General features: G+C 43.5%; 1 protein-coding gene across 1 annotated transcript in view; it reads left to right on the top strand.

Annotated features, from left to right (window-relative positions):
• The first annotated feature begins 3,964 nt into the window (after window positions 1-3,964).
• Window positions 3,965-26,208, top strand: part of MCUB (mitochondrial calcium uniporter dominant negative subunit beta) — a 76,150-nt gene continuing 53,906 nt past the window's right edge. Inside the window, exon 1 of the mRNA XM_040967275.1 lies at window positions 3,965-4,133. Within this exon, the coding sequence (XP_040823209.1) occupies window positions 4,008-4,133 (126 nt within the window). The 5' untranslated portion in view covers window positions 3,965-4,007. The remainder of the gene's footprint in view (window positions 4,134-26,208) is intronic.

Genomic DNA, 26,208 nt, shown 5'->3' with positions numbered 1-26,208 from the left:
GAAGTCATTCCACGTAATAGCTTCTGGATCCATTCATTTCAAATGTCTACCACTTCATTTTCACTAGTTTTGTTCTCATGGTAACTGAGCACTATGGAACACATTCCTTTTATGACACAATTATCTTTAAAACGATAAAAAAAAAACTTTATTTAACTTGAAGGTCAGAGTTACCGGGAAAGAGAGGGAGGGTAAGAGCAAGAGAGAGAGAGAGTGGTAGACAAACTAAGGCAATCTGAAGCCAGGTGCTAGGAGCTTCTTCCTAGTCTCCCACCAGGTGCAGAGGCCCAAGCACTTAAGCTGAAGTAGAAGGCCTGACACGAGGGACTTCATGCTGAGCTGGGATTCATCTTAAAGGAGATATCACCTCACCTATGAGACTAACTGGTTGAGAAAACTGTGTCCTGCTTGGCAAGAATGCTTAAAACCCTGGGCACTGGGCCTGGCGGCATGGCCTAGTGGCTAAAGTCCTCGCCTTTAACGCTCTGGGATCCCATATGGGTGCCGGTTCTTGTCCCGGCGGCTCCACTTCCCATCCAGCTCTCTGCTTGTGGCCTAGGAGGGCAGTTGAGGATGGCCCAAGGCTTTGGGACCCTGCACCCACATGGGAGACCTGGAGGAGGTTCCTGGATCCTGGCTCCAGATTGGCACAGCATTGGCCGTTGCGCTCACTTGGGGAGTGAATCATTGGACGGAAGATCTTCCTCTCTGTCTCTCCTCTCTGTATATCTGACTTTGTAATAAAAATAAAATAAATCTTTAAAAAAAAAAAAAACCCTGGCAGGCTGTTCAAGCCTAACTGGGAGAAAGATAAGTTTTACTTGGTTCAACAATAAAGGGTACAGTAACGAAGACTCACAAGTTAGTGATCAGTAATTTCTCATCCCTAAAGTAATTCCACATTAGTTTGGTCCCTCTGAATCCCTCCCGGTTTGTGGATTCAATAAACCCCACTGTTCTGTAGTTTGGGGCCGAGAGATCTTTGGGGCATGAGCCCCCTCTCCACTGCTGCAAATAAAGGACTTTCAAATATATTTTTTAAAAATATATATATATGTATGTATTTTATTAATTACATTGCATTATGTGACAGTTTCATAGGCTCAGCACTTTCAAATCTTAATCAGTATGTGGCATACCTCTATAATGGCTCACTTGGGTACAACAGAGCCATCCCCCTGCAGCTTTTGTAGGCTATAAGCAGCAAGCTGGATCTGAAGTGGAGCAGCCAGGACACAAATTGTCTCCCACTTGGGATGCTTACACCACAGGTAGAGGATTAGCATACTATGCCAGTATGGCCTTCTCTTTTGTATCATAACACAAATCTGACCAAGTAACTGGAGTATTCTTGGAAGCCATTTCCAAAGGAGGATGTGGGTAGTGATTTTGCATGAAAATGACAGTGAACCACAGCAATTATCCCAGTAACTCCAAACTACAACCCTTTTGAAAATAAACATGACAGCTCAACCATTCTGCACAAAAGGATGGTTGGACAGGGAAGAGGCCATGCTGATTCATTAAAACATCATCCTTTCAGAAGCACCACAAAAGCATATGACCACATGAACACATGGCAGTGGGTGCCCCGGAGCCTTGGAAGAGTCTTGGCCAGGGAAGAACCCTGAGAGTGAAACTTCGCCAGCTTTCCAGCAAGTCAGGACTGTAATTATTCCTCCAACTCTTTCAGAGCACACAGCATCTCCCTCCTCCGCAGCACTGATCACCCTGCATTTACTTGCACTCATGTGTCTCCCTTTAGCTAATTTTACATGCAAGGGGAGGTGCTGGACTTGCACGTTACCTACTTTAAATCAGGGCTTCTAGTTTCAATGAACAAATGGAAAGCCTTATAAGTGGCCCTGGTTTAGGAAGGAGGACAGTATACTGAGACAAGTGTTTGTGTCAAGTGCTGGAGACAAGGTTTGATGACCTCAGGACCAACTAGAAATGCAAAACTAATAAAGGACCTTTCAAACAACCGATGTGATTTCATTTATATAAGAAAGGGCAAATATAGCAGGGTGGAAAATACTGTATAAGCAGGGATTATAGGCAGGAATAGGCAGTGATGCGAGTCGGGCTGAGGAATCTTTGTGGGGTGACCAAAGTGTTCTGAATTGGGTTGTGGTGAGTGCTACCCAACTCCAAATTGGTTAGCAACCATTTGCTTGTGCATTTTTAGTGAGTGTTAGGGTACATGCATTTTGCATGAATACAGATAGTTCAGAAGTTACATAAGCGTGGGCCCTTGGCTCTGTAGTTAGAATGTCACATAGGCATACCTGCATGGATCCTGGCGTTCCTGGATTCAGGTCCTAGCTTTGGTCTGACACTCGGGGAGGCAGCAGATGATGCTCAAGTATCGGGGTCACTGTCACTCTGGAAAACTTAAACGGAGTTGCTGGCTCCTGGCTTTGGTTTGGCACAGCCCTGGCTGTTATGAGCATTTGGGGTGTGACCCAGCAGATTAAAAAATTCTCTTTTTCTGTCTCCGTGCCTTTCAAACTGTATTAATATATGTGTTTTTTAAAAATTCAAACTTTTTGAGAAAGTGAAATCAGAGGTTCAAGTATGAAAAGACTGTAATATGTACTTGGGTAATGAACTGGCTCGCAGTGTGTAATGTGTGTGTCCTGAGTCCCATGCATGATAGTAAAGTTTATTTTGCATCAAAAAACTGATGTGTTCTGGCGAGCACCCTGAAAATTTCCTTCTCTTTGTCCAGAGTCTCTCACAGTAATTGCTGGCCATGTCATTGTGGACAATTCTGTGCGGCATTTCCTATCTCCTAATAAAACCCTTGCCTTTCCCTCCGAATGCTACCCAATGGAAGGAAAATACTCAAAGTTAACTTCCCAAGTGAATGTAATTTTTACCAGGTCAAGCCCAGGGCAACTGTTCACAGGTACTACTTAACACATATGAGCCAGTTTTTAATTTCTGCTATCATAGTAACTTTCCATTTTTTTCCGGTATAGAGAAGGTCACACACAGAACTGATTTGCCAGCTGGGACATTACTTCTAACTTTAACTTAAACCTCTTGCACGTTTAGCAAATAAATTATGAAACTAGTTAAATCAGAATTGAAGATAAATGCTTTTGTATATGTATCTCCCAGATATTTTCCTTGTTTACAGAATAAGTGTGAGCCAGATATTAGTTGAGGCAAAAACATGGTTGTGTGGAACAAAGTTTAATGTCATATAATTTTATTTGAAAGGTCAATGTGAGAAAGAGAACGAGAAAGCAAGAGAAAGCAAGCGAGAGTGAGAACATGCAAACGCTCTTGTCGTTGGCTCAACAGATTCTCAAACAGTTGTTGTGGCTGGGCCAGGTCAAATCAGGAGCTTGAAACTCAATTCAGGTCTCCCACGTGGGCGGCAGAGATCCCAGCACCTGAGTCACCATCTGTTGCCTCCTAGGGCAAGCATCTTTGAGAAGCTGAAAGCAGGAGCTAGAGCTGGGCCTAGAAACCCAGCCACGTCTCTAGGGCACTCAGGTGTAGATGTCCCTAACAGCATCTTAACTCGCTGCACCGGACATCTGAAGATCAAATCTAATTGGGCATCCTGTATTTTATCTAATAGCCCCCTTATAAAAGCATGGTTTAAGTTGTTCTTGCGCAGCTCGTGTTTGTTTGTTTTATAAACAAGAAGTTGCCACGACACAAGTGGGCAGAATGATCGAATTTTGAAACCAGACAGCTCACAATGGTTGGAGTCGCCCATTCTGGCTTATTCCAGAAGGCGCAGGTGCGTCCTGAGCACCCCAGACCAGCGTGGGGAGGGCATTTGGCTTCGATCTCTCGAACTCTCCCTCTGGCTCTCGCAGCAGAGGGAAAGCAGCCGGAAAGCAGCCGCCTAGCGCCGCGGGGTGTGTGCGAAGAGAAGTGGAAACAGATACATACCACACCCTCCTCCCGTGAGCCCGCCCCGGGCGCGCGGCGCGGCCCGAGAGGCAGAAGCCGGCCGGCGCGACGGGGATGCGCCGCTGACGCCGATGGTGGCCCCGCGCCCACGCATCACGATGCTGCCGAGGGGCCTCTGGTCCCGGCTCCCACTGCTGCGGCCTCCGCCGACCCCCGGACCCCGAGGCCGACTCGGTCTGAGGCAGCAGCCGCCCCAGGTAAGAGCGCGGGCGTGGGGCCTTGGCGGGGCGCCCCGGGCGCGGGGGTGGGAGGGAAGCCCAGGCGGGTGCTAAGTTGGCGCGCGGCAACTTGAGCGGGAGCAAGAGCCGGAGCCGTTCACTGCGTTAAACCGCCCGCAGGTTCCACGCGCGGGCTTCTCGGGGGCCGGGGCGGGAGGTCACGTCGTGGAGGCCGGGTCCCGGAGCAGAGAGGCCGCGGGGAAGCGCCGAGGCGCAGGGCGCGGAGTCTGGGCGTTCGCTCCTGTGGGGTCGGGGTTTGCGCCCGCACGGCGGCTCTGCCGGCTGCTGCCTCCCGCAGGCTGACGGGGCGCAGGGTCCCGGCGGGGGTGGCCAAGGAGACTACCGAGGCGGTAGGAGAGACGGTCAGGGCAGGCGAGGGCTAGGTTTCCACGCTGAGAAACTTCCCTCGGAAAAGGGAGGACAGAGGGCTTGCAAGAGACCCGAGAGCCAGTGAATCACCAGCCTGAGCCGGGCGCCCACAGCCAGCCAGCCGGGTTGAGGTCTAGGCAGGACGGCTGCTGCTTGGAGAAGAGTGAGGAGGGGCACAGAGAACCCCGCTGGCACGGCGGGTGGCGGGCTGGGGGGGACCCAGGTAGGGGTGCAGGCTACGGGGCGCCGGCCTCTTTGTAGGGGAAGAAAAAAGAAGCAGCAGCCCTCCGCGTGGGTGTGGCTGGCTGGCTGGGGAGGGCGTGGTTCAGAGTTGGAATTTGTCATACCCACACGCCGCGTTGGCTAAGTTGCACATTGTTAAAGGGAAAAGTATTTATTTATTTATTAACATTTTTGAGCTGCGCAGTGTAAAGGGGGAAAAAAAAAGAGCGTTGCGATTCTCTGGTGGCTTCACTTCCTGTTTGTTTCTGGGGCGCGGCGGGGAGTGTCTGTACTGTTTGGTTTTTCTCTTTCCCTCCTGTGTCAGGACCTCAGAGTTTGGAGTGATGCAGGATCTGTTGAGGAAGGCCATTTTGTTACCGCTACCTAAGAAGGAAGGGAGGGCAAACGCCTTAAGATGCAAAATGTTGAACTTCCTACAGTAAGAAGGGAAGATGGCCTTTTTGAACTTTCATAAATTGTACTTTTTATAATGTTGCAGTTCACAAAGCTGTATCTAACAATTCCGTAACAATTCAGTTACCACACACCATTGGAACACAAATATTGGATCGCTTTCTGCTAAATCCCCCTCTAACCATCTTGAACGGCTTGGGTATGGAACCCAGGATGGATGTTCTTCAAGAATGAACTTCAGAGAGAGAGAGAAGGCTAAGATGTGCATGTCGCACACAGTACTGGGCTTGGTTCTTGTCTCGGTCCCCCACTTCCTGCCGGTGAAGACGGCAGTAGTGGATGGCTCAGGTGGTTGGGCTCCTGGTCCCCCGTGTGGGAGACCTGGACCACCCTCCCTCCCTCCTGGCTTAGGCCTAACCCCAGTCTCACCCCATCTCTCTGCTGCTACAATAAATAACTCACATTTAAGCATGGTCTACTCCAAGCCCCTTTCTCCATAGTTCCTACGCCAGTGATATGTAAGAAGGCTTGCCTGCTGGAACAGGAATGTAGAAGCGATTTTGGTAGATGTCAAACAATGCAATCAATATGAAACTTGACATCTTAAGATTTGATTATTTATAGTTCCTTGTCTTTACTCTTGAGGAACACTGGTTTTTCCTACTTGCTACTTGTTGATTTTTTTTTTTTTTACCTAAAGGAAGAGTTAAGCTTGTGATTATGAAATAAACTGAAACTATATCATTGGAAAAAATTGACAAAATAAGAGAGGAAGGAGGAGGGAGGGAGTACTGACAGGAAGGCGGATGGGGGAGGGAGCATTGTCATGGTCCCAAATCTGTTAATATGAAATTCATTCACCTTCTGAAAGTAAAATAATCTGAAAAAGATCCAAAAGTGATCAAGGTGCATTTTAGGTCTTAATAGGAAAGCAGTGTATACTTTGACTTTAGGTAATCATCTTAAGAAACCTCACCCTTGTGTTTCTAACTTGGAAATGTTTGGCTGAAGTCCACTGTGCTAGAAGGACAGTGTGTAGAACTCCAGACGTGGAACTGCTTGCATTCTTCCACCTCTCGCATGAGGGACCCTTCTCCTGCCTCTCCCCAGTATCTATCTCTCCCTCTCTCTCTCCCTCTCTCTCTCTCTCTCTCTCTCTCTCTCTCTCTCTCTCTCTCTCACACACACACACGTCTGTGCATTTGCTTACCTTGAATTTTGAAAGCTTACCATAAAGGAACCGACGGAAGCATCCAGTCCCTTGGGTGTTTTACTCAGGACCATGGAAACCATGTTCTGGACATGAAACTAGCCAGTTTAGGGACGTTGTTCAAGATCTCACTGTTGGGTTGAGCGTGTCCCTGGATAGGAAATGCCCGGTGGCTAAAACAAGTATTATTATCGCTTCTCGGCCTTTTGGCTAAGATCAAGTGAAGACAAGTATTATTTTTCTGTATTGTTGTTGTTACATTCAGACTCCTAGAGCCTATGAGAGCAATAAGAAAAAACAAAATTCTGGGGTTTGGACCTGATAGCTCAGGAACTCTAGCTTGCAAGAACTTGTCGTTAGTAGTGTCTCAAATAAGCTTTCCCAGTTGTAATTGGCTCTTTGTGAAATCATGAGTGTGTCTTGATGAGGAGCCTGTAATAACTGAAAATGCCCAGTTCTCATCCTTCATGTGGTAGGTGGATAATTGCCTGACAGTGTTCCATGGAGGAGTGGTAAGGGGGGAAGAAACCTGAGTTTGTTGACATGGATTTGTTTAGTGTAGCAGAATTGTGTTTAAAAGCTCACTTCCATCTGAACCATCTGTGAGCTGGAGTATCGCATTATCCTCCGCTGTGGTGTGGCCTGATAGCCCTGGTGGCTCCCGGTGGCAGCCTGTCTGCTCTCAAGCTCTCAGAGTGAGCGGTTGTCAAGGCGATCTGCAGCTCCCGCAGGTGCTTGTGTGTGTCAGGACACAGCTTGGCGCTGCAACTGTGCTGCTTAGTGAATTCCATCCAAACTGAAAGCCCTTATCCAATTATACCTTTTTAAAATGTGGGTTTTCTGTGACTCTGGTTGAGAAACAGTATGCAGTATCTGAGTCTCCGGGTCAGCTGCTTTCTGTGTTTGAAGATCAGGTGTGCTTTGCAGAGAAGCTTCAGGATAGAGTGTACTTTTAACTCCCGAAAGCAAAACATGTGTGGATGCTTTAATCTCATCGGGGGCGTCAGTTCAGGAATCATTGTTTTCATCTTTGGGGCTCAATATCATTCTTGTTTGACACTTTTCTCCAATTCTTCCTCATGTCCGTTTTGTCATGCTGATTTGAGAACTCCTGAGAGCCATTGCCTGTGGAGGGAGATTATTTATAATGTAGGGAAGATGGGTCATTGCTCTCAGAGAGATTCAAGACCAGTTTGTCTCTTGTTACCACCTTCCCAGCACTTCAGTATCAGTGCTTTTATTATTTTTTAGGTTTTTACTTTTTATTTAGTGTAAGTAAAAAGTTTTGTTCTGATTTATAGTAAATGCTGAGCTAGAAGGTCAACTGTATCGTGGTAGGTAAATAGGTATTGAATGAGGTATCTGTGAAGCTAAGATAACAAGCCTGAAAATTGGTTCGTGTAGCATCTGTTCTGTAAAGTGAGCTTCGGTTGAAGAGCAGACGTGAGCAGCTGATTGACGTCAGGCAGTTGGGACTTCTGCACCATTTAGCTTCATGAATTTAGCCAAGTTATTCAGACTGGGTCTGGTTTTATCCCCTGTACAAATTGAAGAGATTTGTATAATCGGTCTTTTGTATTATTATTTTCCATGATATGGTTTTGTAGGTATGGGAAATGCCCTGTCCACCTCCTCTTTCTCCTCCCCTTTTCTCCCGCCCCAACCCACTGTTTTCCCCCATATCGTTACAGTAGTATATTCATCAGCTACAGTCACAAGTCGAACATTCTGCTATTTAAGTGTTTCATTGTAGGTAAAGGTAATGGTAGAAAAATCTAGTGTCATATAATTAAGGCATATTTAACAGTTTCATTGGAAGTCTTCCTTTGATTCTGGAGTAGAGATGCATACTGCAGTGTATTTTCATTTCCCAATATGCTAGTCTCCATTATATAGCTCATCTATGAGAGTATTTGTATATATATCTATATTTGTGTTGATCTGGTATTTTGCATGAAGGTCGACTATTAGTAGAACATATGACGTTTGCCGTTTTGGGTTTCACTGAGCATAATGAACCCCAGCGGGGACTACTTTGTTGCAAATGGGAGAATTTCATTCTTTCAATGGTTGAATGGTATTCCATGGGGTAGATGCCCCACAGTTTCTTTATCTGTTTCTCTAGATAGGCATCTGGTAGTTTCCAGGTATTTGCTATTGTGGATTGTGTTTTGCTATGAATATAGGGATGCAGCTTGCCTTCTCTGAAGCAGGTTTCACTTCCTTTAGATTTATTCCTAGGAGTGGGGTAGCTGGGTCATACAGTAGATCAATTTTCAGTTGTCTCTGCACTCTCCTGCTGACTTCAGCAGTGGCTGCACTAGCCTACACTCTTACCAGCAGTGGTGTAGGACACCTTTCTCCCCACATCCACACCAGCAAATGTTGCTAGAGTTCCGAATGTAGGCCAATGTCACTGGAGTTGGACGGAATTAAATGTAATTTTTATTTATATTTCTTGACAGCTAGGGAACCCGAGCATTTTTTCATATGTTGATTAGCCATTGAATTTGTTCTTTCAAAAAATGCCTGCTCATTTCCTTTGCCCATTCCTTCAGAGTTCTTTGTTTTGCTATTACTGAGTTTCTGAAGTTCTTTGTAAATCGTCAATATTAGTTTCCTCTCTCTTACATAGCTTGCAGTTTTTTTTTTCTCCCATTCTGTTGGTTGTTTCTTCACTTTGTTGACCATTTTCTTTACAGAAATTTCTTAGTTCGATGTAATCTCATTTGTTTATTTTGGTTTTGATTGCCTGTGCTTTTTGTGGCTTTCCTAGGAAGTTTTTACAAATACCTACATCTTGTATTGTGCTTCCTTTGTGTTCCTGTAATAGTTTGATGGTTTGTGGGTGCAGGTTTAGGTTCTTGATCCATTTAGAGCCATTTTTTATATAAGGTAAAAAAAGTGGGGGTCTTGCTTCTTACTTTTGCAGGCTGCTATCCAGCTGTAACAACAGCATTTGTTGAGGAGACAAAACTTTTTTCCTTAATTTCAGTTCTCTTGCTGAAGATTAGGTGGATGTACATGTGTCAGTTCCCTTCTGGGGTTTCTATTCTGTTCCATTGATCTTCTCTGTGCCAGTACCAGTACCAGATTGTTTTGATTACCACTGCTCTGCAATATGTTCTGAAGTTTAGCATTGTGATTCCTCCAGTTTGATTTTTATTCTTCAGGATAGCTTTGCCTATTTGTTCTCTCTTGTGTTTCCAGCTGAATTTTTGTAACTTTTTTTTTTTGTCTGAGAAGAATGTTGTGCTACTGATTGTGACCACACTGAATCTATATATATTGCTTTCAGTAATATGGATATTTTGATGACGTTGATCCTGCTGATCCAGGATCTCTGTTTTTAAATGTCATCTTCTATTTCTCTTTTAAATATCTTTGTTATTTTTCATCAGAGGTTTTCCACATCTTTGGTTAGATTTATTCCCAAGATATTTAAGATTCTCCACAATTCTAAAGGAACTCTACTTGTAAGTTCTTTCTCAGCTGTGGAGTTTGTGTATACTAGGGCCATTGGTTTATGTTCATTAACTTAGTATCCTGCTACCCTGCCAAACTCTCTCATGAGTTCCAATAGTTTCTTGGTTGAGTCTTTTGGTTCTCTGTGTAGAGAATCCTGTTGTCGGCAAACAGGGGTGATTTTAATTTCTTGTTTCCAATTTGAATTCCTTTTTTTTTTTTTTATTGTTTAACAGCCTTTGCTAGGACTTCCAATACTATGTTGAAAAGCAGTGTTGTTAAGTAGACAATACTTGTCTGGTTCCAGATCTTGGTTAAAAAGCTTCCAGTGTTTCCCCATTCAGTCTGATGCTGGCATTGGATTTTTCATGGATTGTGTTATAAAATGTTCCTTCCATGCCTATCTTAAGTTTTTAGCATGCATTTTTATCAAATGCCTTCTCTGCATCTATTGAGATGATCATATGGTTTTTATTCTTCATTTTGTTGATGGTGGTATATCACATTTGTTGATTTGCATATCTTAAATTATCACTGCATACCAGGCATAAATCTTACCTGTCTGGGTGAATGATCTGTTTGATGTATTGTTGAATTTTGTTGGCTAGGATTTTGTTAGGATTTTTGCATCTGTGTGCATCAGTGATATCAGTCTGTAGTTCTCTTTTTCTGTAGTGTCTCTGTTTGGCTTTGATGTTAAGGTGATGGCTTCATAAAAAGAGTTTGGACCCGGCAGGGTAACCTAGAGGCTAAAGTCTTTACCTTGCATGTGCTGGGATCCCATGTGGGCATCAGTTCTAATCCCAGCATTCCTGCTTCCCATCCAGCTCCCTGTTGATGGCCTGGGAAAGGAGTCAAGGATGGCCCAAAAGCCTTGGGACCCTGCACCATTGCGCGAGATCTGAATGAAGCTCCTAGAGCTCCTGGCTTCGGATCGGCTCAGCTCCAGCTGTTGTGGCTGCTTGGGGAGTGAATCAATGGATGGATCTTCCTCTCCGACTCTCTTCCTCTCTGTATTATCTGACTTTGTAATTAAAACAAATAAATCTTAAAAAGAAAGTTTAGAAAGATTGTCTTCCATTCTTTTTTTTTTTTTAACATTTTAAAATTTTGAATTGTATAGTACAATTCCATAGGGTCTTGGATTTCCCTACCCCTTTCCCAAATTCCCACCACCCGACTGATTTTTTCCCCATATTATTACAATAGTTAAGTCCTTCATAAGCAGTTGTAAGTCTATCAGTCTGTCACTTAAGTGTATTGTTTTGAATAGCTTGTGAAGGACTGGGATTTGTTTTTCCTGAAACGTTTGGTAGAATTTAGCAGTGAAGCCTTCTGGACTGTGCTTTTCTTGGCTTGGAGGGATTTCATTACTGTTTCAGTCTCTTGGTTATATGGCTGTTTATATTAATTTCCTCATGATTCAGTTTTGGTAAATTGTAGGTCCAGTAATCTGTTTCTTTTAGGTCTTCCAATTTGGTGTATAGGTGCTTGTATCAGTTCCTGGTTATTCTATGTATGTCCAAGGTATCTTTTGCTACATTTCCTTTATCACCTCTGATTCTGTTGGTTTGCATCTTCATTATTTTTATCAGTTGGGCTAGTGGGAAATTTATTTTGTTGATTTTCTTAACTAACCTGTTGCTTGATTCATTGATCTTAGGTTTTGTTGTTTTGTTCTATGTGGTCTATTTCTTCTTTTTTTGTTTCATTATTTCTTTTTTCTGTTAATCTTGGCATTGTTTTTGCTGTTTTTCTACCTCCTTCAGATGTATGGTTAGCCCGTTTACTGGGTGCCTTTCTAGTTTCTTGAGTTACGCACGGATTGCAATGAACTTTCCTCTTAGCACTGCCTTACTGTGTCCCATGAATTTGATAGACTGCATTGATGCATTCATTCATTTTAAGCAATTTTTAAAATTTCCTTCTTGTTTCTTGTATAATCCATTGTTCATTTAGCAGCATGTTGTTCAGTCTCCAAGTATTTACATATATCTTGGATATTTTGACTTGTTGATCTCCAGTTTCACTCCGTGATGGTTTGAGAAGATGTACTGTATGACTTTAATTTTTAAAAATTTGCTGATGAACCCAATGTGATAGCCTAGTGGTTAAGGTCCTTGCCTTGCGTGTGTTGGAATTCCGTATGGGTGCCAGTTTGTATCCCAGCTGCTCCACTTTCCCTCCAGCTTTCTGCTGTAGCCTGGGAAAGCAGTAGAGGATGACCCAAGCACCCTGCACTTGCGTGGGAGACCTGGAAGAAACTCCTCACTCCTGGCTTGGCTCAGCTCTGGCCACCGGGGCCAGCCACTTGGGGAGTGAACCAGCAGATGAAAGAGCTTTTGCGCTGTATCTCCTTCTCTTTGTAAATCTGTCTGTCCAATAAAGAATATATAATTCTTATAAAATAAAATAAAACTTGCTGAGGCTTGTTTTATGGCCTATAATATGATCAGTCCTCGAGAAGTTTCTGTGTACTGATTAAAAAAAAGAGTGTAAAAAAAAAAAAGTGTCTTCTATGTCTGTAGGATGAAAGGTTCTGTTTATCAATTAATTCCATTTGTTCTTTTGTCTGGGTGAACTCTATTGTTTCCATGCTTAATTTCTGTCTCATTGATCTGTCCAGTGAGGTGGGATGGCAAGGTCCCCAATATTATTATACTGGAGTATTTTTCTCAATTTAAATTCATTAAAATTTGTTTCACATAGCTAGGTGCCCGGGCATTTGGTGCATGTACATTTATTATCATGGTTTCTTTGTGCTGAATGGAACCCTTAGATCATTATCCCTTAGATCCTTTCTTCATCTCCTTTATGCTTTCCACGTCAAAGTCTGTATTATACAAGAATGACTAACCAGTTTGTTTCTCTTTTCCATTAGCCTAGAATATCCTTTTTCATCCTTCTATTTTCAATTTCCACATATCTTTGTTGAGATGTGTTTTCTGGAAGCAGTAGAGAGATGGGTCCTGTTTCTGATCCAGTCTGATAATCTTTTGATTGCAGAATGTAAGCCAAGTACATTCAGAGCTAATACAGACAGGTAGTGATTTTTGTCCTGTCATTTTAGCATTGGATTTCTTCTTGCTTGATTTAGGTTCCTTTTTAAATTGAGGTGGTCTCCATGTTTACTTTTGGATTTGGTAGGTGTTACTCTTTTTCTCTGTCAGTGGATCATCTTTCAGCAACATTTGTAGTTCAGGTCTGGTAAAGGTAAAGTCTCAATTTTTGTTTGCTTTGAAAATATTTTATCTCATTTTCAAACACAAAGGAACCGTTGCTGGGTATGTTATTCTGGACTGACAATTTTTTTCTTTTGGCATCCTGAATATGTTACTCCATTCTTTTCTGTATGATTTCCTCTGAGAGGTCAACATTGAATCTGATTAGGGTTCCTCTATAAGTTTATTGACTTTTTTTCATGTGCACATGTATCTTTCCTTTATGTTCAACCGAAGATAGCTTGATTATAATGTGTCATGGCTAGCATTGGTTCTGGTCAAACCTATGTGGGATTTTTGCCCTTCTGTGCCCGAGTTCTGTGTACTTGGTTCCTCATGCCTTTCTCCATGTTAGGGATATTCTCATTTATTGTTTCCCTGAATACATCTTTGAACCCAGCTTTTCTTTCTGCACCTTCAGGAATACCTATAATCCCAATGTTTGGCCCTCTGATGGTGTCACTTCTTCGCTGCTTTTCTTAGCTTTACTCAGTTTCTCTTCCAGCTTTATGACTGATCATTTTCACATGTGGAGCCTTCCAGTTCTGAAATTTATTTTTTTTCTGCATCATTCATGCTATTACTGATGCTTTCCACTAAAATTTTAATATTCTTCATTTGCAATAATTCAGTTTGATTTTATTTCGATGTTGCTATTTCCTCTGTGATATGTACCTTAAATTTTTTCATCTCCTGACTGTTTCTGATATTTTTAAGGAGCTTTATAATGATTTTAAAAACTTCTTTGCCCGGCAGTTCCTCGATGTCTTTGTCATTTAATTCTGAGATTGAAAGTCTTTTGCGGGCCCGACGCGGTGGCGCAGTGGTTAAGGTCCTAGCCTTGCATGCCCGGGATCCCATATGGGCGCCGGTTCTTATCCCGGCAGCCCCTCTTCCCATCCAGCTCCCTGCCTGTAGCCTGGGAAAGCAGTCGAGGACGGCCCAAAGCTTTGGGACCCTGCACCTGTGTGGGAGACCCAGAAGAGGCTCCTGGCTTCGGATCGGCGCAGAACTGGCCGTTGCGCTCACTTGAGGAGTGTTATTTTACCAGAGGATGTAAATAAACACTTAAATTATTGGCCATGTCAGGGTGGTGGTTTTAATAATTAAAAAGCTTTTATGAGCTTTTGTGGTCATTTCAGTGATATTTTCACTTAGTGGTTGCAATACTGTTTTTCCTTACAAAAGAAATTAAAAGTTATTTGAGATTAGCATGTCAGAATAAATTCTCTACACTTTGTGCTGTCAGTAACAGTGTTTTCATTTGTGAAATAAGCCAGGGTTGTGGTAGAGCAGGTAAAGCCATGCCCAGCATCCCTTACAGACTTGGCTCCTGCACTTCTGAGCTAGCTCCCAGCCAATGCCCAGTGGGAGGATGCCACCCACGTGGGAGACCTGGATGAGACACTGTGGTTGCTGGCTTTAGCCTGGCTCAGCATAGTTCGTTGTGGCCATTTCAGGAGTAACCGTCTTATGGAAGATCTTCTCTTTCTGAAGCTATTTCAAAATTAGTAAATATTTTTAAAGAAGAGTATCTAGTATTAGGATCCTAAAATGATTATGTAGTAGGCAAACCTACAGACTACAGAATCAATGTGTAATAAACATTTTCTCAGACAGGTTCCAGAATACTTAATTTTTTTTAGACTATTTGAAAGGAAGAGTTGCAGAGAAAGGAAGACAGAAGGAAGAAAGAGAATGAGAGAGAAAGAGCGGTCTTCATTGGTTGCTTCTCTCCCTAGATGTCCCCAATGCCTATAATAGCTGGAGCTGAGCCAATACGAAGCCAGGGGCTTTCTCTAGGTTTCCCACATAGATACAGCAGCCCAAGAACTTGGGCCATCTTCCTCTGCTTTTCCAGCCACATTCACAGGAAGCTGACTGAGAAGAGGAGCAGTTGGGACATAATCCAGTTTCCATATGGGATGCTGGTACCTTAGGCAGAAGCTTAGCTTACTATGCCAGGGCCATGGCATCTTAAGCAGGGCGCTTTACACCTGTGCTAGGATAGTTTTCTATTTTGCTGGCTCCTTGGGGATAGTTAAATATCTAACTAAGGTTCTTAGTATTAGTTAAAAATGATGATGCGATCTGTACTAGGAGCAAAGTCCATGGAACAGAATTTCTCTAAATAGATTGAAGGGCAAGAAATAGGGAACTGTGAAAGAGAACTAAGAAACTGGTCTAGAGGTGAAATTTCTTCAGCCTGTAAACAGAATCAAGAAGTTGTTAGAAAATACTGAAGTCAACATGTTCCCAAAGTTGCTTTGTGGCAGACTTAGGGAAGCGAAGTCTTGGAGGCTGCCCCATAGTTCTCCCCAAGGGACATGCAGTATTCACTGTTTTGAATAGATTGTTTTCTTCAATTTTGTTTTTTCCCTTTTCTTTCTCTTTTTCTTTTTTCTTAAGCTGCTGTAGGCTTTGGTGATAATCCTGTTGTATTCAACAGCAGTATATAACGTTTTAAGCATAGCAGCAAGTGAGAAATGAACTGAGCCTAGCTGCAGGAAGAAAGTATCATTCTTTTTGACAAATCCTTGTTTTTCTAGCTCTCTTTAATTAAACATTTTTATTTGTCTTCAGTGTATGAATTTGACTAATGTGCTGACTGGGGTATTTGAAGAGGGAGCTGGAAAACATTGACAGTTATGTGACCATAAACCTGAAAAAAAATGTTTTGTAGACGTAACAACACAGGACTGGCTCTGCCATCTGTTGCTGGAGGATTTTTTTTTTTTTTTTGTGAAATGTTATAGCCTAATGACTCATTCCTGTAATTCTTTTTTGTGACTGTTAGTGTGTAATCAATTTTCACTTTTTAAGGAAAGGTATAGATACTCTTACGGGTTTGTTGTGGAAGCCAGGGTGAGAGAGCCTTGGACATAAGTTGCACTTGATCCAGAGCATGCTCTGGCCTCATCCCTCTGGCTTTGCTTTCCACTGCAGGTCTTGCGTCACGCACAGACCAGTGTATCTGCACTAGCACTGCTTGTGCCTTGTCATTGCCCTCATCCTTCCCCATTGGTATTACTGGTTCCCCAGACAGCAGCTTTTCCCTCCTCCTTTATTACCCTCCATTTTCGCATCATCAAAAAGCTCTGCTCCACCCCAGTTTTGCTGGGTTGCTGCAGCAGATTTAATTACAGGTGGAATTAATTGCACACTTTTCGCCCGCCCCAGCACTTAAATTGTTTGACCATGTGTTGTAGTTGTGCTCGTTTGATACTCTGTGCCCCTACACTCCCCCACCCCCATCCCACCAGAGGTTCTTAGAACAACTGCTTTCTCTATCTGATCACCCCTGGCCTGACATAGTAGGTGGATAATAAATGCTTGTTGGATAGAGGAATGAAAGGGTGATAAAGAATGAATTATTCTAGTCATTTAATAGAATGGTCTCTTCAGGTCTTCCCAGTTTTCTCTGCTTTTATTAAGTTTTTTAAAATATTCATTTGAAAAGCAAAGTTAGAGAATGATGGAGAGGTAGATATTTTCAATTTGCTGATTTATCCCTCCAGATATCTGCAACATTTGGGGCTAGGCCAGGCAGACCATTCCTGGTCTCCTGCTTTGGTGTCAGGGGCCCAGGTACCTAGTCCGTCTTCAGCTGCGTTCCCAGGCACCTTAGTGGGGAGTTGGTTTGGAAGTGCAGTGGGTAGAGCTTGGGCCAGCACTCTAATTGGCCATGGTAAATTGCAGTTTAAGTCAGTGTGTCGCAATGCTTCCCTCTTGCCCTCCACACACTTAATTTAGAAACAGGAAAACCTGAAGACTCTCAGACACATTTTGGGGTTTCAAATCTTGAATAATTGAAGATTAAAAAAAAATCAACCAGAAAATACTTGATACATATTTTGTTATAAGCACACAGAGTGTTAATGAGGTTCCAGCTGTTACCAGACCCTCTGCCACCAGCTCCGGACCGATTTCTGCCTTGAGTCCGGTGGATGTTTTAGCTGAAAGTGTGGTGTTATTTCCCCCACTCTGCTGAGGTTGGTTTGCTGTGGCTTGTACATAGCGTTTCATGCGCTTGGCCTTGTTTAGGTGACTTGCACATTGTAATTACTCATTTTCCCTCACCACTAGCATGGAGCTTGCCTTTTCCTTCAGCTCTGAGATGGAGGTGTTAGTTTTCTTGTTCCTCTCATCCCTTATCCTCCTTCCTCCTGCTTGTGCCTCTCCCTTTCTTTGTAACTGTGGCTTTCACTAAACTTTTTTTTTAATTATTTATTTGAAAGGACGAATGACAGAAAGAGTTGTTGAGAGAGCAAGATTTTTCTGTCTGCTGGTTCACTCCCTGTATGTCTGCAACAGCCAGGGTTGAGTCAAATTGAAGCAAGGAATCCAGAACTCCATCCTGGTGTCCCATGTGGGCTGCAGGAAATGCTAAGGCCATCATCTGCTTCCTCCTAGAGTCTGCATGGGCACGAAGCCCGATCAGAAGTGGAGCCAGCCTGGATCACAGGCATCTGGTATGGGAGACAGCTATGTCAAGTGGCAGCATAGCCCCCTGGGACACAATACTGGCCTCTCACCACCTTCTTTGTGTTCTTAAACTTGACAGCAATCTTCAAATAGCAGGTTAGGTCTGCGACTGATGCATTGTGGGTAGGTTCATGGAAGGTCATGAGGGTAAGCTTTTCATTCAAGTCAGGGATGACTATGTCCATGGCCTTGATAGCGCCACTAGATGCAGGGGCCATATTCTAGGCAGCCCCATGTCCATCATGTCACAGTTTCCCAGAAAGGCTGTCCATGTCTTTCCTGATGGCGGTGATGATATGGGCTCTGGTTATGAGTTTAGACGATGCCAAAGGAGTGCTGGTTGGCGTTTGGTCAGGGTGATTCATCAGCTGGAGGTGTAGGAGGCTTTGCTGAAGATCTTGAGGGAGCTGCTGTTTCTAATGCTTCATACCATCACGTACATGGCAGCGTCAGCTAGAGGGGCAGAGAGGGTGGCCCTGGTGGCTTCAGCTAAGCGTACCCAAGGATTTTCTGTAGTAGTGAAGGCAGCGGTGGATAGCCTGAAAAATGGAGATGGGTTTCCCATTACCGAGAGACTAGTCCGGGCCAGATTCTTTGAACTTGCCATGATGGCATCATGCTGGAAATTTTAGTCCATGTAGTTGAGGTAAATGAAGGGGTTATTGATGGTGACTTTGCCAGACCTAAAAGCAGCCTTGATGACATGTGCCTGAAACAGCGAACCCATTTACTCTTTCCTTCACCATCACGTGTCACGGACTTGGCTGGAACTGCATGAGAAAATGTGGTCATCTTTCATACAAGGAGCAGTGTGCCATAGAGCAAACGCTGTATACCACGTGACCTGTTGCTTTTGTCCTAACTACTCAATTCTGCCATTGGTACGGGAAACCACCTATAAACAGTACCTCAACAAATAGACATTATTGTGCTTCATTCCATTTTATTTTTCAAAATAGCAATAGATCTGATTTGACCCAAAAGCCATGGCTTGCTGTTAACTCCCATTCTGCTGACTTTATGCTAAGATTTTTTTTTTCTGTAGTAGTAGAGATGGTATGGTAGACAGATTTGGCTCTAACAAATTTTCTTTTGTGATGATAACATTAAAACAGATCAGTAATGAAGCTGTGGTTCCTAGAGCTGTAATCATAAGAACTGTACAATCAAAAGACAAGAGGTGTGTAGAGATCTCGGAAGTTTCCCATGTTTGGGCCCCCAGCCTTTTTTTAAAATTTTTTTTTTTTAAGATTTATTTTTTAATTTTTATTGGAAAGGCGGATATACAGAGAGGAGAGACAGAGAGGAAGATCTTCCATCTGATGACTTTTTGCATCTAAAAGGAGCCATGTGAAGCGGGGCTGCCGGGATTAGAACCAGCGCCCATATGGGATCCTGGTGTGTTCAAGGGGAGGACTTTAGACGCTATGCTATCGCACCAGACCCAAACTGCCTTAGTCTTTAAGAATATAGTTTGGGAGGCAATGTGACTATTCAGGGGTTAAATCCTTACTTTGTAAGCACCAGGATCCCATATGAGCTCCATTTGTGACCTGGATGCTCCACTTCTCATCCAGAGGCCTGCTTGTGGCCTCGGAAGGCAGCAGAATATGATGGCCCAAAGCCTTGAGACCTTGCACCCGCATGGGAGAACTGGAAGAAACTCCTGGCTCCTGGCTTCGATCAACTCAGCTCTGGCCATTGCAGCCAGCCATTTGAGTGAACCAGTGGACAGAGGGCCTTTCTCTCTCTCTCTAGCCTCTCTTTTCTCTCTCTCCTTTCTCTTTCTACCTTGCTTCCACTCTCCCTCTCCTCTTCTCTCCCCGCTCCTTTTTCCTCTTAGAAAGTTTTCCTTTCTAATAAAAAAATGAATCTTTTTTTTTCTTTAAAGGCTGAGGGATGTGGTCACGGCCAGGAGAAGCCACATTCCATCTGGGGCTTGATTTCTGTGGAAGATCATGGTGCACATTTGGCTGTATTTCCCACAGTTCCTCTTTGCCAGAAATTGGGTAGTGTTTTGTGGTGGTGGTGGTGGGAAGGGCGGTGAATTTCCAAGGGTTTTCTGAGCCTTGCTTAGAAGTGTTCCTCAGTGTTACAGGGAAGCCTGATTTTTTTTGCCCTGAAAAGCCGAGAAAGGAGAAAGTAGAATTCCAGCATTTTGAATATGAACTAGACCAGGGACATTGACATCTTGCTGGGTTCATTACAAGCTGCCCTCCGGGCTGTAACTTAATAGAAAAGGGTGTAGCCTGTGTTCATGCTGAACGAAGGGAGGAAATGTGTTCTAATGACGCACTAAGAGTTTGAAGCCAAAAGTCAAGTTTATGCAATGACACATGACAAGTAAAAAAAAAAAAGCTGAGAAAAGATGCTGACAATATGATTTTAAAGCAAGAACTTTCTTTAGAGGAATTATTGTAATAGATACATGAAGAATAGGTAAACGTTATAAAAGTTATGCATATATAATTTATGAATTTAGTGGAATTTTACAGGCTAGCTTGTGGTAAATGTGGGAATATTTTAAGAAAACTAGATGTTGGATATGATGATTGAAGGATATTAACTTAAAATCTGTCTCATATTTTTTAGTCTGGTGAGAAGAAAGGAAAGGAAAAGCAAGATATTTGATTCTAAAATAGTGCCATGTGAAAGAACCTTGTCACTTGTATTACTTATGAATGAAGAAATTACTGCCGGGATTGAGCCACTTAGATGAGCAAGTTCAGCTGAGTTTTAAGGAACTAGGGCTGGCACTGCGGCAGAGTGGGTGAAGCCTCTGCCTTTAACACTGGCATCCACATAGGTGCTGGTTCATATCCCAGCTGTTCCACTACCAATCCAGCTTGCTGCTAATAATGGCCTGGAAAAAGTGGAGAATGGCTGGAGTGTTTGGATTCCTGTCACTTATGTGGAAGACCGGGATGGTTGCTGCTGGTCCAAGTCCTGCTTAGTGTGGCTGTCTCTGGAGTGAACCGGCAGCTGCAAGATCTCTGTTTATCTCCCTCTTTCTGTAACTCTGACTTTCAAATAAATAAGTCCTAAAACACACACACATACACATAGCTGAAAAAACTGTATCCGTTTTGGCAGTTAACCAAGGCTGCTTGCTGAAGTATAGGGCTTCTGGATTACTGGAAAAAGCCAGGCAAGGGTGAGGGAAGCTTTGGAGAGGCTACTAGAAGTGCAGGAACCTGCTTCTGGGGAGCTTGTATCCCAGCGGTAGGAGCTAGTACTAAGGCTGCGTAGGAAATTAGAAAGCATAGTCTTTCTCCTCATCCAGAGTCTCTGCCGATCCTATGCTGACAAAACTGTGGTGCAGCGAAGGAAAAGCATGCTCCCAAAGACCTCAAATACATTTTCTCTGAGCAATCACGAAGGCTGAACTTGTAGTAGACAGGTGATACAGGAAGAGTGTGGCAACTCCTGTGAAGCAGTTGAGGGTGGCAACAGCATCCACACCTGTGGCCAAGGTGTGGGAGGGGAGAGAGAGGCTGCTACGGTCAGAGAGCTGCACATTATGAACACAGGACTACAGCCTAGAACCAAAGTCAGGCAGGTAGCACGTGGCTGGGCAGAAACCCAGACTCCAACACGAAGATGAACTGCAGAAGACAGGAGTGGGAGCGGCACAAAGGCAGCAGGAAGTTAGACTGAGGGGCGATTACTGAGAAACTGAGATGTTGGGCTGATTGTGGGGGGTGGGGGAGATTGTTGCCCCAGATCAAAACGACAAATGAAGAGAGGGGATTTTAACCTTTACAGTTTGTTTCCTCTCTGCTGTCCTCTGAGGTCCCTTAGTTAGCAGGCTTTGATTTCGTCACAAAGTCAGAAATTACTAAAGATTGAGTGCAGATACCTGGCTGGAAGTTGGTCGGCCGCTGCTATTACACTGCTGTACCTTCATCTCATCACCTGCTTCTCCGCCCAAGGAAAAGCTTCGAATTCCTTATGATTTAACCTCTTATGTTTACGAAATTATTAAACTTTCTGTTAGGATATTTGCATGAATATTGTTTGCTATATACTCTTGCCTGGAAACAACACAAGTGTATTCTGCTAACAGGCTACTATTCCTCTTCACATATGAAATTCACCTTTATAATGAATCCTGGCAAATTCATTTGTAAGTGACATTGTGCTGCCATTTAATCCATGAGGTGTGAATTTGTGCCAGTGACACAGTGTTCAACAGCTGTTATTTCTGCAATTATGTGAAAACAACAGACTAACCTCTCTTGGAGATGGCATTACCTGAAATATGCCCTTAGAAGGAATTAGAATGAATGTTGCAAGAGTGTGGGAGAGATCACACTGGACCCAAGTGTAGGATGTGGCTTCCTGCTACACTCCAGGAGCAACTGCGCCCAGTGGCAACAGTCAGGGGTTTTCCAGCTCTCATCCTGCAATCAGATTGAGAGCCATGAAGTATAAAGTTTCAGGCAGGAAGGTAGTTACCAGAGCCCAAAGTTTTCCCTTATAACTAGCCTAACGAAGCACAACAGGAGGCAGGAGGGGCCAGGTGCACAAAAACCCTAGAGTACTTTCCGGGCTGTCAGTTGTTATGGATGTTGCAGAAGGCAGGATGGGCAGGGTGCATTTTTCAAGCCTTCAGTTAACTTGAATGATGCGAGAGGAGGCAGGAAGGGAGGTGTGCGGATACTCCGTTTCCACGCTCTGTCCGCTGTCAACAATAGATCATTTATAAAATTTAAAAGTAAGGTTATTTATTTGAAAGGCACAGTCACACACACATAAATTGCTTTTCATCTTCCACCTTCTGGTTCACTCCCAAAACCTCAGGTGCCTTTAATAGCCAGGCTGGGGCCAGGTTGAAACCAAGAGCCAGAAATTGCATCTGTTTTTCTTCTGTGAGCAGCAGAAACCCACGTGCTCTCCCATGTAAGTTGTGGAAAAACAAGAGCTTGGGCTATCATCGACTATCCCCCAGAGCGTTAGCAGGAAGCTGCAACAGAAGTGGAGTAGCCAGGACTTGAGGCAGGCATTCTGATAACATGGGGGTGTTCTAAGCAGTGACTTAACCAATTGTATTACAACACTTGTCCGTAGGTGAAAAATACTATTTTTAGTTACCTCATTTACTTAACACTAATAGACATCAGAAAACATCTTTTGTGGTTGTATCAGTGGCCATTAAAATTATTAATGCAATGCTGTAGCATGAATAGTTTGAATAGTTAATGCTATATTTTAGTATATAAGCTATTTATTTATTTGAAAGTTACTTGGAACGGGTGTTGTGGCCTAGTCAGCTAAGCCTCCACATGCAGCGATAGCATCCCATATGGGTACAGCTTCCTACCAATGGCCTAGAAAAACAGCAGAGGATGGCCTAAGGCCATGGGACTTTACTCATGGGGAAGACCTGGAAGAGGCTCCTGGCTCCTAAAAGGTCCAGTGCTAACCATTGCGGATATTTGGGAAGTAAAGCAACAAGGGGAAGATCTGCCTTTCTGTTACTCTCTGTAACTCAAGTAAAATAAATAAATCTTTAAAAAAAAAAAAGAAAAAGTCAGGGGCCTGGTGCAGTAGCATAATGGCTAAAATCTTTGCCTTGCATGCACCAGGATCCCATTTGGGCATTCATTCTTATCCTAGCAGCCCTGCTTCCCATCCAGCTCCCTGCTTGTGGCCTGGGAAAGCAGTCTAGGAAGGCTCAAAGTTTTGGGACCCTGCACCCACGTGGGAGATCCGGAAGAGACTCCAGGCTCCTGGCTTCGGATCGGTTTAGCTCCAGCCATGCGACCACATGGTGAGTGAATCATCAGATGGAAGATCTTCCTCTCTGTTTCTCCTCCTCTATGTATATCTGGCTTTCCAGTAAAAATAAAAACAAATCTTAAAACAGTCACAGTCACAGAGAGGGAGAGGCAGATATATATTCCATCTGCCTTTTTACTCCCCAGCTGATCAGAGGGTCAGGGTGAAGCCAGGAGCTCCTTCCAGGTCTCCCTGTGGAGGACAGGGTTCCCAGGACTTGGGTCTGCCTTTCCAAGCCATTAGGAAGGAGCTGGATGGAAGTGGAACAGCTGGGATTTGAACTGGCACTTTTATGGGATGCCAGCATTGCAGTTAGCAGCTCTACCTGCCATGTTACTATGCCAACCCCAAGCTCTTGATTTTGAAACTTAAGAAAACAAACTTGTGACCTGTGCTAGTCACTTTCCTGGAGACGTGCTCAGCCATTTCACGGTTCAGCAAAATTGGCTGTCTTGTGCAAGGCAACCTTTGTTCAGCTGACCCTCTGGCCTGAGAAGCTGCACTTGGGCCTGTGGTTCCCAGCTCCACTGACCGCACTTCAGAAAGAAAAGCAGAGCTGTACGGGAACTGTTCAGGGGCAACCATTTTGTGCCATATGGAGCAGGAAGCACTGGAAGTCATGTTGGGAGGCTAACGCTGGATGATACTGGAATATGGATCCCGAGGTCTTCCTGGCCTCAGTGTGCACTCCAATCCTTGATTCTAGACCATTCCTCAGATTTACTTGAATTTGGTTCTTCAGATCTACAAGACATGGCTGTATGTTCTGAGTAAATTTCCGTTCTTGTGTAAGCTAAGTCAGTTTGGTATTTGTTCCTTTTATCCAGATAATAAACACGCATGAGGCAATCTTCCGACTTAGAAGAAAACACTAAGATGCCAGCAGAGAAATAGGCAAAGGATTTGTATGTTTTCTCAGAAAAGAAAATGCGGATAAAAAAATGGTCAGCCTTATTGGTAGTCAAAGAAATGCAAGAACAGTAGTTTGAAGAGATAAAATTCCTCTAGCGCCCTAGGGTTTGTTGTTGTTGTTGTTTTGTATTTTGCCTGTCAAATCAGCAAAGAGGAGGATATTACTGAAGGCCTAATGCACTGTTGATATGGAAATGCTGGTGAGAATGTCAAGTGATTTTCTAATTCCTGGTTCCAAAAGGAAGCAGCTGGTGGATTCAGATCAGGGTGATTAGAGGAGTCTGTATACACCAGGGGTTAACCATGGTGGTGTGGGTAGCTGGCACCTGCTAGGGGTGGTGCAGTCACCCAGAACTAGGATTTGCCGAGACCAGTCTGGAATCCAGTGTCATGCCAGATACTCACCGAAATTATTTCTGTACTGTTTCTTTAAACATTAACACAGTTACATTCATTAAAATTGAAACTGCAAAAATTGAGTCTAGAACAAGACTGAGTGCTTATACAATCATTTTTAATGAGAAAGCTATTTTTTCAGAGGTTATCCTGTATTTTTTTTTTTCATATTGACAGCTATTGAAGTCAGCATTGCTTATGTTTAATAGTGATATGTAACAACAGCTACAGCTTAACACGAGGCCAGACACCACTGTAGCTTTCTCACTCGGTGGCCTGCACTGCTCTCCCAGAAGACAAGGGCAGTCACCCTCTGCCAGCTGAGGGAGCATGCAAGGCTCATCCCAGGCCTCTCAGATTTGCACCCTGCCATGCAAGTCCGCTTGGTAGTACAGCTGTCCTTTCTCTGAAAACAAACAAATCAGCAGGAGAAGCAGCATCTTGTCAGGCCTTGGTGCTGCTGCTTCACCTGAAGGGCTGTGAATGCTGCTGTAACATGATTGCTTCTAGGCTGTGTAAGAGCAGTGAGATTGAAGTCCGAAAGCTCCCATCAACGTGATGCAATCCTATCAGCCCTGTGGAAAACTTATTTATGATAGAAAAGTATGAAATTACCTGAAGACTTTTTCAAAAGTGGCCAAATAAACAGATACACCACAGAGTAATGCTCCAAATGAGCTGCAGTTTTTTTGTTTTTTTGTTTGTTTTTTTGTTTTTTTTCCCCTAGAAGAACTAAGTATTGGGCCTGACACAGTAGCCTAAAGGCTAAAGTCCTCATCTTGCATGCACCAGGGTCCCACATGGGCACAGGTTCCCATCTAGCTCCCTGCTTGTGGCCTGGGAAAGCAGTCAGGGTGGCCCAAAGCCTTGTGATCCTGCATCCACTTGGGAGTCCCGGAAGAGCCTCCTGGCTCCTGGCTTTAGATTGGCTCAGCTCTGGCTGTTGTGACCACTTGCGGAGTGAATCAGTGAATGGAGGACCTCTCTGTCTCTTCTCCTCTCTGTTTATTTGACTTTGTAATAAAAATAAATCTTTAAAAAAGAAAGACAACTAATTTTACAAAGAAGAAAGCTTAACTGCAATGTTAGTGAAAAGAGATTTAGTTCTTTGCAAAGTCAGTCACATGTCACCGTGTCGTCACGTAATCCTGTGAAGGCTACTAGACCAGGAACTTCTAAGGACAGTTGCATCGGTGTATTTGAAGCAAAATTCTAGTTAAATGATACATAGCTGTCTCCCTTGACATGAAATTATCTTTTTTTCCTTGGGAAAAGGAAATAGGCTAATGACTTAAGTTTTAAAGTTATCTTCGTAAATGCTCTAATACATGGAAGAGAGTAGTTCTTGAAATCTGATTAATGGATGAAAATTTGATAATTCAGCAAAAATAGCATAAATCTGTATACAGTCTCATGCCATTTCTACACAGCCTCATCATACAGATTTTTGTATTGTATGGATGGGTGAGTCCAAGATTGTTAAATAGATTATTTACATTACTTTGTATATAGGAAGCCAATTATGGCTTAACATCTGGACTTTGGTGAACTGAGGTGCCCTGATTTTTTTTCTCTTTTT

This window comes from Ochotona curzoniae, unplaced genomic scaffold, assembly GCF_017591425.1.
Source record: "Ochotona curzoniae isolate NIBS_2020 unplaced genomic scaffold, NIBS_Ocur_1.0 scaffold_4506, whole genome shotgun sequence".
NCBI lineage: Eukaryota > Metazoa > Chordata > Mammalia > Lagomorpha > Ochotonidae > Ochotona > Ochotona curzoniae.
This window is presented reverse-complemented; position numbering and strand designations above follow the sequence as displayed.